Source organism: Emydura macquarii, unplaced genomic scaffold (genome assembly GCF_026122565.2).
Source record: "Emydura macquarii macquarii isolate MOO-44397 ecotype Brisbane River unplaced genomic scaffold, CSIRO-AGI_Emac_v2 contig_1568, whole genome shotgun sequence".
Classification (NCBI taxonomy): domain Eukaryota; kingdom Metazoa; phylum Chordata; order Testudines; family Chelidae; genus Emydura; species Emydura macquarii.
Window position 1 is genome coordinate 540,861 of NW_027131705.1, and position 19,477 is coordinate 560,337.

At 39.4% G+C, this 19,477-nt stretch overlaps 1 protein-coding gene across 3 annotated transcripts in view; it reads left to right on the forward strand.

The window, feature by feature from the left end:
• Window positions 1–19,477, forward strand: part of CTNNA2 (catenin alpha 2) — a 689,583-nt gene that overhangs the window by 526,122 nt on the left and 143,984 nt on the right. For all 3 annotated transcript variants that reach the window (XM_067555203.1, XM_067555205.1, XM_067555204.1), the window contains exon 8: window positions 4,495–4,575. In XM_067555203.1, the coding sequence (XP_067411304.1) occupies window positions 4,495–4,575 (81 nt within the window). The remainder of the gene's footprint in view (window positions 1–4,494; window positions 4,576–19,477) is intronic.

The following is a 19,477-nucleotide window of genomic DNA, read 5'->3' on the forward strand; positions in this document are numbered from 1 at the left end:
TAGTTTCTTCCATACTTTTTATTTCAAAGTCTTCCTCTTTACTGGTGACATAACAACAAATGAGTCGTCTGCCTGTGCCAGAAAAATGACGTTCTGTAATCAAAGCAGCAGCTTTGAGTGCTATCCAGCACCTGCCTCATTCCTGTTTGTATATAGGTTACTGTCACCTTTCTTCTGGCTAATAAAACCTAGTTAGTTTTAATGCTCAGTAGGGTGATTATTCAGCATACATGATCTCAACTCAAGGCCCCCTTTTATCTATATGCCTTTATGGTGATGTCCATCACCACAATTATCTAAGCAATATTACAAAAATCAATTCAGTCTTAGTTGTGTTATGTGTATTAATTTCAGGAGGTTTTTTTTTTTTTTTTACTGTTATAACTAACATTTTTGTAGTCTTTAATTGTATGCAAAACTGGCAGCAGAATTCCTCAGTAATAGCTCAGCCTTCTCCCTGAAGGCTGATAACATCACATCCACAATACACCATAGATTTGGATTGACTGGCCTGCAGCCCAGTAGCCAGTTCTTTCCCCCATGTTTTTCTCTAAGGCTGCAAAAGAATGTTCTGTAAATGCCTTCAGGCTGGCCAAAGTGGTCTTGATTACTAAGCAGGTGTCAGGCATACGTGGCTTCAACACTTACGGAAATATTTTTAGAGAGAGAGATTTGACTTTAGTCTAGTACCATGCACCTGGGAACAGCTCATCAGAGAATTGTCTTAAGAATAAAAAACATTCCATGTTAGAACACCTCATTCTAGTGGAGGCTGAAAATCCTTCCACACCAACTCCTAATTCAGTGGGTGGAGTGTTTATGAGATACTCTGGTTATTTTCTCTAAGTAAATTGAGTGACTCTATTAGCTTAAATATCACTGTGGGGTAATTGTTGACGTTTTAATGATGACTGTTTAATTTAGAAGGTGTCTAAGAAGGGTGGGGGAGATTCTTAGCTGGGCTGCTCCCAGAAGTTGAGATGTAGCTGTGGAAGCTGAAGCTGTGAGACTAATGAAATCCTATTTCCTAGCTAATGGACTCCACAGAAACACTAGACACGTATCAGGAGTCCCACTGAAAATGACCCATCCCAGTTGGCTGAAAAGAAATCGGACAGGGAGTGGAATGGCTCCCAGGCGATTTGGATGGGAGTAAAATTGATGGAGATGGTGAAGTGAAAATGTCCTGACAGAAAAATACTATGTAAATAGTAAAGCTTTAGTTGCGATGTTGGAATCACAGACCTGGTCAAAGCTGTTGGGCGTGCCCCTCATTTCCACCTTTTCCCATATCTGGGTGTCGCGTTATCCCTCCTCATGCAAGAGGCTTTTTGTACCTCTCATTTCCTTCTCCCTCCCATGTTGGGCGCTGTATGTGTCTCCCCAGTCCCTCCTCCCCCAGATGCCACAGGCTCTGTGGCTCTCTCCTCTTTCTCCCACCTCCTAAGTACTTTTTTTGCCCCCTGGATTGGAAGAGAGGAACAGAGAAATGCCATGATATTGAGTGCAGGGCCTTGCTTTGTCAGCTGAAAATAAAGGCAATTTTGCAAAGTATCAGTTTCCTTCCAGGAACCCAGGCAAAAGATCTGCCCCAGAACAATTTTGATATAAGAATATTTAAAGTCTATAATAATATATATGTTATTAAAGTTTATTTGTCAGCACACGACAGATGACATTTGACAGAGCAGCTGAAAGCTCTGTAACAGCACGTGCCATACCATTTTCCCCCCAATAATACCGTTTATTTAATGTGTTTCTCTTGCTCTCTTGTTTGAAACTGTGTACTGAGGGAAGCATTGAAATCATTTAGAAACGTCAACAGCAGTGTCAGATGAATTGTTCAGGTGGGAGTGACATTACTTCTATCGGGTCACTCAAAATAACGTGTGGAAATTAAGATGGTGTACGCTTAGGCTGAACGTCACCCAAAATTATCCTGACAGTGAGTAGTTGTGTAAGACATCAGAACAGTTGGCCAAGGAACATTGTTTGGGACGTTCAAAACTGGGGCTAGATCTTCAGCTGTAACAGAGGTCTGCTTACACAGGGCCTGGTTGTGGGGTAGTGGGAGGGAGGAAAATATGGATTTATCCCATCTCTGTTCTTCCCCAGTACTTTTGGTGATGGTTCAGTCCATGGTATAATTTAGACAAGCCTCAGGTTGGTGGATGTAAATTACTGTGCCTTGCAATGGCTCTTACAGTGGTTGGAAATAGTCATAGCACAGCATGCTCTGGCCACGCTCCCCATCAGCCCTGGCTTGGCCCTTGGACTGAGAGGAGGGAACTTTGGGAGAAATCCCAGCTGCCTGGTCTGGGCAGCTTTATGTCCCCTTTTAATGGGTGCTGAATGGAAGCGCTCGATCCCGCGTCACTGACATCAACGGTAGACCCAAGATAAATTCGTCCTGCACAGAGTTAGTACAGAAATGTTAGTCAATTGTGGCGTGGTGATTTTCAAAATTCATCCTGAGGTGGCGTTAAATTCTGTTGATTAGCTTATTGATTATGATCATTTTGCTAATATTCAGAGTAACTTGTATTGTTGATCAGAGGCTCTTTTTACATAACAATGAAGTATTATTCCTATGACAGCAATACAGGGATTAAAACATTTCATACAACTGCACCTCTTGCCACAGCTTTGTGGTCAGAACTTCACCAGGCAGCCAGCTTGGAGAGAGAGGAGAAAGAGAGAACTTAAAAACAATGACATAAATAGAGTTACTCACCAGAGAAACGAAAGTGAAACTGAATACTAGTGTCACCCAGGCTCCTCAGTGCAAACAGTTAAAATATACATAAGACAGTTATAGGAATTTTTTTCTGAGAGTATGACTTCATATTCTAAATTTAAACTAGAAACTTGGCTGTATTATGCTATATTGTGTAGATCAGCACACTTGAAAATCCGTCTTCCCGTTTCCACAATTCAGATATGTTTTGATTACGTATCATATCAGTGCAAATCTCTCTTCTTTTTTAATGTTAAATTTCACTCTGAGAAACTATAGACTAACTACATAAAACCATGGTACCCACTGTCTTGAGTGACACAGTAGGGACCTGGGGTAGGGTGAATGACAAACCTGTAATACAAATACACCAGTGGGCTACACAAACATATTCTGTTGTAAAATATTGAAGGTTTACTGTCCCTATTCTCTTGTGTGGTGTGGATGTGTATAATTCACTTTAATCAGTTTATAATTGTTTTTTTTTCTGAAACTAAAGAGTAAAATTATATTTTATTTGAAATCCTGTTGTCATTTGCTATTGTATTGTTTGAATTTCTAAGTTGAGAAAGGAGGAGATGGAGAGGATTTACAGATTTCTGAATGATTATACATGCATTGGCCTTTTATCAGAATTAAAATTAGAGTAATTCCAGTCAAACATTGACTCAGCTAAATGATTGAAGCAGAGGATGAGAAGATGGCCATTTAGAGTTGATAGCATAGTCATATGTCTTAGAGTAATCACTATTGAAAGGGTACATTTAAAAAGTCTTTTGAAAGTGAATTTTCAGCAGATCCCAGAAACGTATGCTGTTAGGCTTTGTTGGAAGTACAAAATCTTGGTTAATTGTATGCAGGGAATAATTGTAAATATAATATTTGAAAACAGAAGTGGGAAAAGAAAATAGGAGAAAGGATGACGAGATCTTTGTTATTCTTGATAAAAAACATATCCAAGGGATTTCAATGTGATAAGAGATTGAACAAATCTTTAGAGAAGCAGCCTTCTCTTAAAAGAAAGATAGTACAGCTGACAGTCACATCAAGCTTTTTTAACACCTTGGAACCTTAAAATGTTGTGTTTTGGGGAGTTGTTTTTTTATTGCAAGCAGCAGAAAACTTCCCCATTCTCCCCCTACTCTTTTTAATCTTTATTGAGGATCTTTGCTTTGAGACTTCCTGCACAAGAGAGCATTTTAAGTAAAAGTCTCCTTTATACTGTATCTAATGGCTGCCAGTACAATTCTTGGTACAGTCATATGGAACATTTTCCTTCTGTCCTCAAGCTGTTTTGCTGCTTATTATCACGTTTAACATACCCACCGCCTGGCAGGACAGAGATTAGACACTCTTAATAGTGAGAGGTCTTGCCAGATTTTGGCAGCAAGTGCTATAGCATGTAAATATAATATATCAGTGCAAAAGTTCTGAACTGACTGGTGAGTCACATTAATCTCCTTTTTTTTTATCCTTTTATGAGATGTTTAAAAATCTGCTATCCTCAGCAGTGTTCCCTTAATAGTGTGGTTGATAACTTCCATTGAAAAGAAACCTTGATTTGTGCTGTGATGGATACAAGCAATACAAAGATAGATTACTGCATGTACACACAGATATTGAGATGGTTTTTGAAAGTACTGAATGATTCTTTTGATATATGTGCAGAATTTTAAAACTTGCATATTTTGACTGTATTTTTTTGCATCTTTATTGTGGTTTTTTTTTTTCTAACTCTAAAAACATATTTTTAATAGACTGGGAGAAAAGAAAAAGGGGACCCGCTGAACATTGCCATTGACAAGATGACCCAAAAAAAAAGGGATCTACGAAGACAGGTACTCTGTGTTCTTCATAATGCACGTTAACTTTCAAGAGAGTAATTGTTCTGCATGTTCAGACTGTCTTTGACACTAGTAGAATTAGAAAAATGCATGATTTACAATTCATTATTACCTTGTAATTAATGGTAGCTGCAGAATTAATAGCTGCTGAGTAACACTGGAGAAACTGAATTACTTACTGGATGAATCATCCAGCACTCTTTCTGTCTGGGATGGGGGGAACACTCTAAACTTCAATTGTCTCTGGAACCACTCAAGCTGATTGTGAAACCACCAATATAGGTGTTTTTCTTCGCTCGCATGAGTAGTCCCATTGAAATACATGGAACTATTCATGTGACTAAAGTTAAGCACATTGGTAAATGTTTCTCAGATTGGCACCAAAGCTTCTAACATTTTAAAAGGAAATCCACCTAAAATGATTGTTAAATGGAGATGGCATGTGTAACGGTTTGCGCCTGGCCCCTTGCTGTTCAGGGCCTCAGCCCCCACAAACCACATCCAGCCCACTACGTTGTGCTCCACCAGCACGCTTTAGTTACAATGGGCTACCCACCACCTTCTATATACACTGTTCCAAGCAGTCTCAGGGGTCTTACAGACTCAGCAGCCCTTAGTCAGCAGGGTGCTCAGCCTTCCCTTGCTGCGGCTCCTCCTGCTCTGGCTACTTGCTCCTCTCTTTCGCCCAGATTCCCCTTCCTGGAAGCTTTTATAGCCATCCCAGGTTCTTCAGCTCTTCCTAATTCCCTCCTTTCCTGCCTGCTTGCTCAGCTGGCTCCCTTTACCCTTCTTTAGGGCTCAGTAGGAGGGGCCAACCTAGCCTGGCCAGCAGCACCCTGATACAGGTGATTAGGGAGAAGAAAACGGTAGTGAAAAAATGCTTATTGCTTTTTCCATACTATTTTTTCTTATAATTCAACTAAGCGATGTATTTTGTAATAGAATGATATGATGTAAAACACTGAAACTGAGGATGGGAAATTGGGGGAAGGAGGGCGTTGGATTTTTTTGCCCTAATTTAAATTTCCGTGGTGTTTTACCAATTTAACATTAAGGGTAGAAGGATCTTCCTCTTCTTTTGGGTGATGAAGTCCCAGCTGTGAGTTGGTGCACGGTTGGGATGTCATCAGAAAGGACAAGCTGGCCAATCAGAGCATTGCTGTATACGAACAGGCTAAACTATGCAAATGAATATGATCAAATAAGCATCTAAATCGATATTTAGGTACCTGTAAAAGTACTCTGGTTTGCAGAAGTGCAAGGCACTCGCTGTTTTATGGATGTTATTGTTCATCACCTTGAAAATTAGGCCATTCATTTACCTACTTCACTTTTTACACCCTGGCTTGAAAACATTGGCCTCCAGGCCCATTGCTATGCTGCAATAATAAAAATATTGCAATGTTACAATGTGTTATAGTTGGACCCCCACATAATATGAATCATCAGCCATGCTGTAGGAAAGCTAACATTACCTCTGTTGCTCAAGTTAATGAAAGCAGAAAAATACTGTGTCACAACAGGTCGAGCCTCCTGATCTGTGGGACCCCAAGCCGCAAGAGTGGGGATTCACACAATATGTTGCTTCCCCCTCTGTTCCCACTGCTAGAGTGAAGTATCAGGTCAACACATGAGTTGCTCCTCTGTGCGTAGCCCTCAGCAGTCACTTGCATGGCTCATGTCCGAAATCAGGTTCCATTCTCAAATGTGACTATGTAAAAATGGCACTCTTTACTCAACACAACTGCTTCTTGTGTGCATTTGGCATCATCTCTAATAACTTCCATTACAAAAATAAGTTGGAGCTATTCATGTGAATAAAGTTAAGCATATATAAGTGTTTGTAGGACTCTGACATTTTAACTGGAAACTCCTGCTCGCCCTGAAGTGTCTATTATTTATTAGAGTTATGGTAGTTGGCACAAGATTCCTCTAATCATAATCAAATCACAAATGTAGTAGGTACTATAGAAATGAAAAGGAAGACAGAATCATAGAATCATAGAGTTGGAAGGGACCTCAGGAGGTCATCTAGTCCAACCCCCTGCTCAGAGCAGGACTAACCTCAGCTAAATAATCCCAGCGAGGGTTTTGTCAAGCCACAGCTTAAAAACCTCTAAAGATGGAGATTCCACCACCTCACTGCACTGAAGAGTACATAATCAGATTGGAAATTGATTGCAGCTAAGAGACATAAACTGGATTCTATTTCTCTTTCTGCATCATCAAGAGAATGTGTGCTAATCTCCACTCAGTTCATAGATGCAAATCCATGTAAGCAATGATATTACACAGGTTTCACTGCAGACGTAATTTGAAGACAGTGGTGTTGCACATCTGTGGTTGCCTTGTGGAGTTGGCAGGATTTGACCAATAGATTCTTTATTATGGCAGTGAGGTTCAAGAAGAAATGAACCAAAGTTTAAGACTGAAGAGCTGGGAGTTTGCAATCTTTTTACTTGTGAATTAATCACATTATAATAGGACATTTTTTGGAGACAGCAAACATGGAGTCTCATATAGCCATTTTTACAGAGTCACTTTTTAGAGTCGGAGCCTCTTTAAGTTCTTGTCAGTCGGACTCCCCAAGCTCACTGTTACTGCCCTAGAACTGGTCTACACACTGATCTACACAATGAATTTGTGGGCAAGGAAGGAAGGGATTGTCTTCCTTCTGGCAGAAAGGACTCTCTTCCTAATCAGCTGTCTAAGACTAATTTCTTTTTCCTAGGTCAATCTGAGTTTTTTACTTGGTTAGACAAAGGAATGCATGGACATGTTGAGGTGGTTGGGACATGTAGTGTTAAAAAGCCATCTCACAATTCATACCTGGATCAATGTGTCTCTTTTGAAGGAATTACATCCTTTAAAATCTTCACTTGGAATCTTCCGGGTATTTAAAAAATATTATGTAGATCTCATATTATACCTTTATGTCAACGGTCAATGAGAATAATATCAAATCGAGTCAGGCTGAACAAGTGCTTAGAAGGAAGCGTCCACAGTAGCCTGCTGCTTGCTGCTGTCACTTACTTTGCTTTCAAGTGTTTGAGAAAAGCAGAGAGTTCTGTCTCTGATAACCAGTTGTGCCAGTTGGCAGGATTTTCTTTCTTTTTTTTTTTTTTTTTGCTTTTTTTGTACACACAAGTTTGTCTAAAGAAGAAAAAAACCCAAAACCCTCAAAACAAAAACATCCTTTGTCACATGCTGCAGCAGACAAGAATGATCTCAGCAGAGCAGAGCATCCGACTGCCAGTTATGATGTTTGTATGTTGTGTCTGTTTAGAATAAATGCTAACTCTATTGTTTAACTATTACAACTAATCAGAAACAGTGCGTACATACAATCTTTGAGACCCTGCGACTCTGCAGTAACATTGGAAAAAAGATAAGCAGAGAAGGATGCAATGAAGAATTTGGTCAATATCTGTTTTCTCATTCCTTACTAAGACTAACCATACAAATGGCACAATGATTTTTTTCCCTAAGTATCAATGTTTATTACTATGAAAGAAACATACAGGAAAGAATAAATACCTGATAATTCAATTCCCTGTGTGACCTCGGGCAAGTCTTAGTCCCTCTGTGCTTCCATTCCCCATTCGTAAAGTGGGGATGGTAACACTTCCTTTCCCCTGCCTATTTACATTGTAAAATCTCTTGAGTAGATACTACCTTTTCTATGTGTGTATGCAGTGCTTAGCATGATCTTGTTTGGGTCCATCGGTGATAATGTAATACAGATACATAATAATAAATATCACCTTCTCAAGAACATGATAATTACATTTGTAACAAATATCCTTTAATGCCCCTTTAATCTGCATTTAAGATGACGCTCCTTTCGCCTTGCAGTTGGTCTACTTAATCAACTGTCCTTGTTAAAACTATAGTTGATGTTAGACTGAGTTAGATGTTTTTCCCTCTTTCTTGTGCTCAGAATTACTTCAGGCACTTCTAGCTGCTTTAACCTCGCCTAACCTGTGTTTTATTTTTTCCCATCCAGGCAGGCAAAAGTACTACTTCATGCTGTGACTTTTCCAGCTCTAAAAACTAAACAACTGTGGGGTTAGTCATTATGTGGATGTAAAATTCGTAAGGAAACTATCTGCGTGCTGTCAGTGGGTATTGGGATATTTGGAGGTGATTTTGGCTATGATGTAAAGGGACGTTCTAACCACTTGTGGTCATTATATTTTTTATGGTTCATTTCACAGAATTGGGGTCATCACTCCACTGTCCCAGTCAAAAATAATTCCAATGTAGGGTCTTTCACAATGATAACACAAACCAAGCAAAGCTCGTTTTCTGGAAATCAGATTATTTTCTGGGCCCACCCTCCAAATTCCAATAGAGACACAAAAGTATTATGTAGCAATAAGAAAAAAACATTTGGTGATCAAGCTGCTGGTGACAAGCTCCCTCTTTATTCTGTCTTTCGGAGATGCCACAGAAAGTACTACATTTGCAATAGAACGTTGTGCTTTAGGAGTCATTACTATGAAAGGCACTATATAAATGTAAGATTATATGATTCATAAATAAATCCTTCTGTATCATTAGTGTACTTATGAATTGGTTTCCTGTATCAACATTCTTTCTTCATTTGCAGATGGCACTAAAAGGATTTTTGAGAAAATCTCTCGATTTAACTCCATCCTTAGCTCTTTTCACAGGTCTCGGAGACTGTCCGTGATTCTGTGTAACTTTTTTCTCTTGTGTGGACTACAATAGGTGGAATTAGACAACATTCTGCAGCATATCCTTGGACCTTCTTGTTACCTCTCTTGTCTTAGCACTCAGGAGACAGCATATCATTTTCTGATCTTTATGTTTGGCAGCACCATTTAGAGGAAGTTGCATTACCATTGCTTATGAAAACTGGGAAAAAATCATATTTTACAGCACTTCGAAATCCATTGAAAATTAATGGATACACTATAGCCACTAGGAGTAAAAACATGTGCATTAGGCCAAGCTGTTAGACAAAGAGGACACCTAATCCCGGAAAATGTATTCTGTTGGGAGTAGGTTTTGTGGTGTCTAAACCCATATAATCAAATTATACCATTGATAGGTGCTTAAATAATGTTCTTAGTCTATGGACTCAAATCCATCTCTCTGGATAATTGCATGGCTTTCTTCTATGATAGTAACTGAGCACTTCACAGACATCACAATACACAGTACAGGGGCATGGTGAGGATTCATTAGGTAGTTTATAAAGTATTCTGAAGATGCAACACTTTATATATTTGCTAAGTAATAACAGAATATCCAGAAGAGCTTGCAGCTTTAGATAGGTCTTAGATGAGCATTTGCTAGCAACTTATTTTGTAGAGGCAAAGTTGATGCAAAGTCATGTTACAGCTGGCTAATCTATTCATCTACAAGCTATTTGACTGTCTCTTTCTCAGATTGCACTGTATTACTAGAGAAGAAGTTTTAGTTGTTCCCTAAAGAATTTGCCGTGTGATTGGTGACACTACCTCAGCCTGCTGTACCAGAATGCTTGCTGAGGAAATGTTAGCATTTCTGAAAATGACCCATCCCTGGGTCAACTTGTATATGACTTTGAACCTAAAGCCACCTGCAGCATCAGCCTTTCCTCATTAGAATCTCATCACTTTCTCCTTGAGGCTTAATATATCATCTCTTCAACTGCAATTCCTCTACTGTTCTTGGTTGTGGAAATCAGGAAGCTGTTTCTGTAAAATCGCTTGGGAGCACAAACGGACGCTTGCTTCTGCCAGCAGAGCATATTTATTTCTTGGATAATGTTTAGTGCATGTGTACTGTCGTTGTTTTTCTGTGTATATATATATTTTTTTTTATTAAGTCACTTGATCTAAAGCCTGGTTTAAAGGTATATTGGTATTGGATAGAACACTGGGTCTGATGCTGAATTACTTAGTACAGGGAATGAGTGCACGATACAATGCAGTGGTGCGCTCTGTCAACTTCCATTGAAATCACTGCCAGCAGTGAAGACACTATGAGCTAGGGGCACTTCGTAGGATTGGACTCAGAAAGTTGTAGGTTTCTGGCAATGAGTACATTTCTGGGATCTCTTTTTTTACTTCTACTATTTAATAGAACAACTTACTGCATGAAAAGATGCTTTAAAGAAATATCTAAATATCTGATCTCAAAATTAGAAGGGACTATTTCCTAAATTTCATTTTAGTGGACATTTGGACTTGATCTTAAAAGGCTTATTTGAACTCCTGTGTCTTTTTGTTGTCTGTCTCAAAATGTATTTCTTCTAGATGTTTATCACTGTGACAATGAGTTTCTATGGCACTCCAGAGTTCTTCATGGGAAATGCAGAGTGTTTTAATACTGCTGATTTATTCTTTCAAGTCTGCAGTAATTTCTTTACTGCATAATTATAAGGCTCAATTTAATTTACTCTACACATCATGTTTACTGATGCACATATGCTGCCATATTTCAGACAACTATACCCATAACAGGTAGTTGTGTGTAACACTTCCATCAAATGAAGAAAAATTTGATCTGGACTTTTAGTACTCATAACAGATTATTGTCGCATGGCAAGGAGTGAAGTAGCTAGTCAGTCTTGATCTTTGGAGTAGGAACATGGCTGTTCTATTAAACTCACAGCAGTCATTGGCTTGAAACAGTTAATTTTTTATTGTTTGATGCTGTGAACATATAGGGAGGTGTTTTCAGCGTGTTAAACGAAGAACGATAAGCACTGCATGTAGTTTTGATATTATTCACCATACACTAAATTCCATTAAAAGCTCACTGTTCACCAATCCAGCTACATGTACTAAATCTAGTAACCTCCTATATTTCGACTAAAATGAAGCATGCTTCTGCAATTTCAGAGTAGCAAATGTTGAATGTTTAATGGCATCCTTTTTAATGTGGGGGGAAAAAACATAAAGGGGAAAAGTCAATGGATAATGTTACAGTTACATCAAGACAAGCAAACAAGAGATATGAACACAACCGCTGGTACGTTGGGTATATCACCACAAATTACTGCATCTGGCACACACGACCGCATGTGTAGAACATCTTTGGAAGGATGAGACAGAGTCTAGGCTCCTGGCTTCATTCTTCAAGCAGATTCCTAGGAGAAGATGACTTTTTTCTGCATTGCTAGGCCTATTTTAATTTAAGACCATGCCCTTTGGGTTACACAGGGTGGTGGCCACTTTTCAGTGTTTGATGGATTGATTACTCCAACAGCATAGTCAATATGCAGTGGTATACTTGGATGACATAATTATCTATAGCAAGGATTGGGACTCCCATCACTGAGAGAAGTTGGGTTAACAGCAAAATCCACTAAATGTGCAATAGGGAAGGAAGAAGCAGGTTACCTGGCATACAGAGTTGGTGGAGGGCAAGCCCGCCCCTTGGTGGATAAAGTTCATGCCTCAGAGGCATAGAAGACCCTATGACAAAAAGACAAGTGGATGGTTTCCTAGGCTTAGCTAGAGACTACTGCCATTTATATGCCATTTTGCCACCATAGCGGCCCCACTAACTGACTGAACTAGGGACGCTGACCCAAGACAGATGATGTGGACACCCACCTGTGATATGCCTTTCAAAATCTCAAAACCATACTCTGCAGACACCCAGTGCTGTATAGCCCAAACTTTGAAAAGGAGATCATTCTACAAATGCACCATAGGAGATAGGACTAGGGATGGTCCTTTCTCAAGAGGTAAATGGAGAAGAACACTTGATATTATATATCACCTGGAAACACTTCCCCTGCAAGGACGCATACTCAGTGATAGAAAACGTGCTTGGCTACCAAATGGGCAATAGAGAGCCTGCAGCGTTATCTCCTAGGAAACGAGTTCACGCTAGTTATCATGCTCCCTTGTGTTGAAATGTGATGAAATCAGAGGATCACGTCCTACAGCCATATCTTTTGGATACAGCACCAAGCAGGAAGTTTGCATCGCAACACTGTTTTTCTGTCCAGGGAAGTAGCCTATTCCAGGCAAGACCAGGTTTCGGCCTTGTAGAGGAGGATATGTAACAGGGTATACAAACCCCAGACTGAGCCTAGACTGGGGCGGGGGAGGAAGAGGAGAGTCTCTCTTGTTTACAAGCAAACAACTTGATCACAACCCCATGCAGCTGCCACAGCTGCCAATCATGGAGGCAGGCACCCAGAACTGCAACTAATAGAGGAAACAAGGCCTGCTTTAAAGGGGAGAGTACAGAGAAGGAAAGGGAGGCTGAACAAAAAAGAGCTGACGGCCTTGCACCAAGCTGCCTATAAAAAAACAGCCAGAAGATGGAAGGAGACAGCAAGCCCCAAAAGTGAAGGGCTGAAAGACTTAGTTGGAGGTGAGGGTCCAGGAATTGACCTGACTGAGAGCAAGCTAAGGAGGGTCAGTCAGGAGAAACTGAGAGGCCTCAAGAGACCACACTACGAGATGGTAACAATGGAGCATACCTTAACAGAGAGCATTTCATGGACCATGCTCTTACCACTTTTGACTGATGCTCCTTTCTCTTTCATGATCAAGCAACTTCCTCATGGCAATATGCAGAAGTTACTGACAGGAAAAGGGACGTTAGAAAAGTACTAATTTTATTTGTAGCTTGTGATGATGTACTTTGACAGTGGGAAATGAGGAGGAGTTTTAGCACCATGTGACCAGCCAATTGTCCACAAACCACCCAGCAAGTGATCTGTGAACCTCTGGTGGTCAATGGGTCAAACTTTTAGGAATCACTGATCTAGAGCATTCCCTTATATTTGCATATACTTTCCACTGGAAATACCACAATGATGCAAATACTAAGGGCGTGTAACCACAGACTTTTTTAGCCATTGAAGATAATGAGCCAGTTTTAATATTGGCCCCCAATTTTCATCTCATTGTGACTATTACAGTTATAAGAGACATATAGCCCCACAGTGCAGTGCACTTGTTCAATGTGTTGCATCATTTTGCCACTGGAATTACAGCACTTCATGACTTGTAGCTGTCAGTGAAATGAAATGTTTACCCCATGAACTTCTTATCCTTCCTCCATTACCCTCCTCTTTGACTCACCTTTTTACTGCTCCAGCAACAGCTGCTCTATCCTTGTCACTCAGGCTTGCATTTTCAGCGTCATATTTGACATTTTATTGTCCTTCTGCCTGCATGCCCCCCCAGACCTTTTGCAAAATCCTATCACTTCTTCCTCTGTGACATATTCTAAATCCCTCTTTTCCACTCTGTCTCCACTTCTAAAAACCCTGGCTCATGCCTTGATCACCATCTGTTACCTTGCTTGCTGTAACTTCCTCCTTTCTAGCCTCCCATATTTTTCTCTCTCGCTCCCCATAACACCCAAAGTGCAAAAGTTAAAATAATTTTCCCCCTCTGATTGCTTTGCCTATTCACTCTTCTTCACAAAATACACCAAATTCTGTCTCCTGCATCACTTTCAAACTCCTAATCTTTTTATTCAAAGCACCAGCCAGCTTTGCCCCACCTATATCTCAGCTCTTTCCCTCCCACCTCTCCTGTACTCACCACACTGCCCATTCCCTTCTTCTTCCTGCCCTGTTTGTTCCCTTATTATTATAGTTTATTATTATTGTAATTGTGATAGTGCCCAGGGACCCCATATAGGTTTGGGGCCACATTGTTCTATCCACTCTATAAACCAATAATGGGAGTCAGTTTCTGTCCTGAAGAGCTTATAATACTTGCTCCTCTGTCTTTTTCACATGGATAAAATTTTCAAATGTACCTAAGAAACTTAGGTTGCTTGGTCAATAGGACTTAGGCTCCTAAGGCCCAGATCCTCAAAGGTATTTAGGTGTGTAACTCCCATTACAATCAGTGGGAATTAGGCACCTAAATATCTATGAGGATCTGGGCTTAAGTGCCTTGGTCACTTTTAAAAATGAGACTTAGGCTCCGAAGTCAGGTGTTCCAATGCTGAGTGGAGCAATGCCTAAATACCGTTAATGATCTGGACCTTACGTCACTTAGATGCTTTTGAAAACTGTACCCTTATTGGCCCTACTGCAGGAGAAGACTTCCTCTTCCTGTCCTTCCAATTGTTATAGAAAAAATTCACTCTTTGCATTTGCTTTCCATCAATAACATCAGCCCCAGACTTTTCCCTCCTCATCACTAATCTTGTTTAGGGAAGAGTAAAGATCACACACTCAAACACGTAATGAAATGAATCATCAGATTTCTTTGTACTAACATTCTTCTGGGAACTATTTTCCTTTATGTTCAAATCATAGAATTGTAGGATTGGAAGGGACCTCAAGAGGTCATCTAGTCCAGTTCCCTGCACTTATGGCAGGACTAAGTATTATCTAAACCAAATGTATCACTTATAGTAGATTTTGGAGATCTGCAGTGAAAAATCTAAGAGCAGAAGTTGAAACTTCTCCCCGCTGAAGCTACCGTAGGCACAAGATTAATGCACTGACAACTGGGTCCAAAAAGAACTATTCCCAAGATAGTGTAATAACTCAACACTTTTTCAAGGCTATAGTGTGTGGTGTCAGCCATTCTCAGGGTCTTGTTTGTAAAATTTCTAATGCCCTCCTAATCTTTGGGATAAAAAAATGTAAATGACAGCGACAGTGAGTCTTAATGCATGGGTAATGGATGAGAGTCTTACAGGAGCAGTGCTTAATTTGTAATGAAAAAGGTGCCAGGGCTTAAGCAATTAGGTGCTGGGGCTCAAGCAATTTTTTAATTCATAACTGATGCAGCAAGCCCAGGAGTGCTGGGGTTATGATCTATCAAGGCTAGAGGTTCAGGGGGGCTGAGCCCTGAGAAGCCCTGGCACAAATTAAGCACTATACAGGAGCATATGAAAATCTGCTTCACCACTGAAGCTACTGGAGCGGTCAGTCGAAAAGAAAGAAATCCTGCCATGGATCTACACTCCACATCGTCTTGGAGCTACAGAAAACTGATCCAGCAAAGGAGGGTGAGAAAGCAGTAGGCGAGGACTGAGTCACATTCTGTGACCATAGTTCAAAATTTCTAATACAGATTATTAAATTCCTGTTATGTCCAGAAGCTTCTGATGGTTACTGTATTGTACCTGAAAAATTCAATTCCTCATAGCGTTTCCGGAGACATACTTGATTCACAAGAACTGCAGTTGAAAAGCTTATTTCCGTCTGCCAATTAATCAATTCCTGATTGCAGATGCAGAACTCTAACAAGCCACGTGGTTGAAGCTGGGTTCAGTATTTATTATGGGTTAAGTAGAAAACAGTGAATGCAATGCTATTTGCTATGTGATATAGTTACGGACAAAGGGTTAGTAAACGTTTGTTACAGTCAGCTTTATACTGCCAGTCCTTATAAAGTTTAACAATCTGTTAGAGCCATTAATCTCCTGCTGTGGCATTACCTTCTAGTGTCAGGATTAGACATTTAATTCTCTACATGACTGTAACTAGCACAGAGACATTTGGTTCTAAAATTGTTATACAGCAATGAAAAGCATCATTCTGGAATGCAATTAGAGCTGTGCATCAACAATGATAAAGTAGACACAACTAGTGCTTAGAACAGTAAAACACTCAGCTATGAACAACAGTAACTTACTTTGTGGACCATAAACTGACTAAATTGATTGTATTAGATGGGGAATAAAATGTACCTTGTGGTAGATTGTTCATGATTGAAAAATAATATTTTTGTGCTTTGTTAACATGTCACATCTCTGTGTTGTCTGACATGAACTTTTTTGAGTTTAATTTGATTAACTTTGCATTTAAAATCCTCTGTTTAATAACAATGATGTTCATTTAGAGGCTGCCCTCTATTTGTAAGTAAAACTTTATCATGCAATTAATAGAAACTACCCTCATTTTGAAGCCATCCTTGATGTAACATTACAAGGAGGGAGAATGTAATAGAAGCCATTGCTTCTAAATGACAATATACAGTATGGTATTTGCATCTGCATCAGGGAAATTCTCAAGGAATTGTAGAAGAAAGTGGTTCATCTGTAGATGATCCCAGGATCAAATGATCTGTCCATCTTTTGTTAAGTCATTTTCTGTAGACTAATCGCTCCTTATGCTATTACTTTTTATATGCCCATTTAAATACAAGCCTTTTGCATTTCCCTTTGAAAGAATGGCATCCATACAAAACTTTAAATACTCTGCATTCATGAACCATCACTTTGGCTGGACTTGGCTGCAGTATAGAGGAAAATACAAGATTAGCTTTTTCAGTAGTTATTTACATTGATAAATAGCCCTAATTGGATACAATAGACTGGCAGTGCTGATCTAATACCTTTAAATGTCTTGTCTTGTGCAATTAATATTACCTTGTCATACACCTGTTTAAGCTATTGGAAGAATGCCTTATGTTCATACTTCGTCACATTTAATAAATGATTTTGTCAAGTCATTCCTTATAGCCTGTGCTGATGGATAGTTAAACTTGTGATTTCCTGCATACATAAAACTGTTATCTGTACCTTTCAACTTCCATGCAAGGGCATCCAAAAATTCAGATAATCAATTTATAGAGAAACTGCACAGCCTCTTTACATAAGAGTTCAGAAATATGCTGCTGACATCTATGAATAACGCACTGACACCTATGAATAATAGCTCACAAATTAAATGAGGATTTACTAAATTTATATTTATCAAATCAGCCATGATGCAGAATTCTAACACAGTTCAGTTTTTGTGTCTCTGGACATATGTTAGATGTTCATTATTGTAAATAGATTCTATATTTACAATAGCAGAGTCCAAATTGCAGTTATCTGATGATCTCCTCTTCATTCACATATAATGTGTGTTTTAAGGGTAGAGATACTTGATAATACCAGTGAAAACGAACCATAGGTGCTAGAACTGGGGGTGCTGGGGGTGCTACCGCACCCTCTGGCTTGAAGAGGTTTCCATCATATCCAGGGTTTGCAGTTTGGTTCAGTGGCTCTCAGCACCCCCACTACACAAATTGTTCCAGCATCCCTGAAATGAACTGTGTATTTTTAAACATTCTTACAGTGTTCATTTGATATGGGAGGAGCGCATCATGGTATAGTTAGAACTATAATACTGCATAAACCAGAGTCAAAATTGCATTGTTCATATCTTAGGTTCCAAGTCCAGAAGGGACCATTTTGATCATCTAGTCTGATCTCCTGCATAATAGGCCATGGAACTTCCTCAAAATACTTGCCAGAGCAGATCTTTCAGAGGAAAAAAGAAACATCCCATTTTGATTTTAAAAATGGTCAGTGATGGAGAATCTGTCATGACCCCTTGGTAAATTTTTCCACTGGTTGATTATTTTCACTGTTAAAAGATCTGCACCTTATTTCTAGCTGAATTTATCCAGCTTCAATCTCCAGCCATTGGCTCATGTTATGTCTTTCTTTGCTAGACTGAGAAGACCATTATTAAGTATTTGTACGTATTTAGAGATTGCAATCAAGTCACCCTTTACCTTCTCTGTGTTAAGCTAAAATAAGCTCTTTGAGTCTATCACTATTAGGTGATGACTACCCCCATTTAAATAAATGAGAGTTAGGCACCTAGCTGCTTTTGGAAATCCCACTATGCCCCTGTCTGCTTCTTTAAGCACCTAGATACTTCTTTAAAAATCTGGCTGATAGTGGCTGGAGACCCTTCAGCCTCGTAATGCACTTTAGGTTTTGTTATACTATGCAGCATCACCAGCCCTTTCGTGTGTTATTTTATATTGCTTTTACAATGCTTTAATATCCTATTATTATTATTTACTACTATAATACCTAGGAGCCCCAGTCAGGAACCAGGACACCACTGTGCCAGGCATTGTATGAACACAGAACACCAAGTCAGTCTCTGACCCAAAGAACTTACAATATAAATATAGTTCCAGAGGGGTCGCCGTGTTAGTCTGTATACAGCAAAGACAACGAGAGTTCTGTGGCACTTTAAAGACTAACAAATTTAATATTTGTAGACATAAGCTAAGTCTCTCGAAAGCTTATGTCTACAAATATTAAATTTGTTAATATAAATATAAGCTAAGAAAACAGATGGACGCAGGCAGGGGAGAGCAAGGAGACAGTGAGACAGTATTGATCAACATGATTGGCAGTGGAAGTAGTATAACCCCTACCTAATTGGTGTGGCTCTCTGTCCTCTTCTAGTGACACCTAGACCAGGTATAGATTGATTAACCTGTTTCAGCATTAGCTAAGAGAGATGTGTCTTTTATCTCTGCAGTAGAGGCTCATGAAATTAAGCTCCAGAGGTCCCAGTGTTAAAATAGCACACCAGCTATGAATGAATTTATTTAGGAATTATTTTTATGACTGTTGAAGCACCTTAATCAACTTGGCAGGGCAATATAATATCTCATTTTTATTCAACTATTACTATTAATAATGATTGTTATTTTAATTGTCATTATTTTAACAGAGGAAATATTACATCGCCTTTAAAATCATTCTGCTTTGTTAATGGTGCTTGCTTTTTCCAAACTGCGTAATGGACTGAGTGGTCACCAGCAATATTTTTGTTTAGCTTTTCCCTTTGAAGAAAAACTGCGAACAACCAGTGCAGCTGAACTCCACAGGGGTTTTGAATCATCTTTTTATTGCAGCTACCAATATAGTAATTATCTATGCAATTTTGGGCATTGACAGGCCCTGAGCTGGCTAAACCTTTCTAGTGTGGATTACAAAATTGAATGATTACCTTAATTGACCTTCAGTCTAGCTACAAGATGTATGACTTAATGAGACTAATGTCTGGTTGGACCTCCAGGCTAGATGGCTCCCAGCCTGGTCGCTTTGAGTCTGCAATTTTTCATTTTTAATAACAATTATATCCAAAAGCCTAAGGAAATATGCTAAAATATATCTGCTACCTACATTATCATAGAGCAGT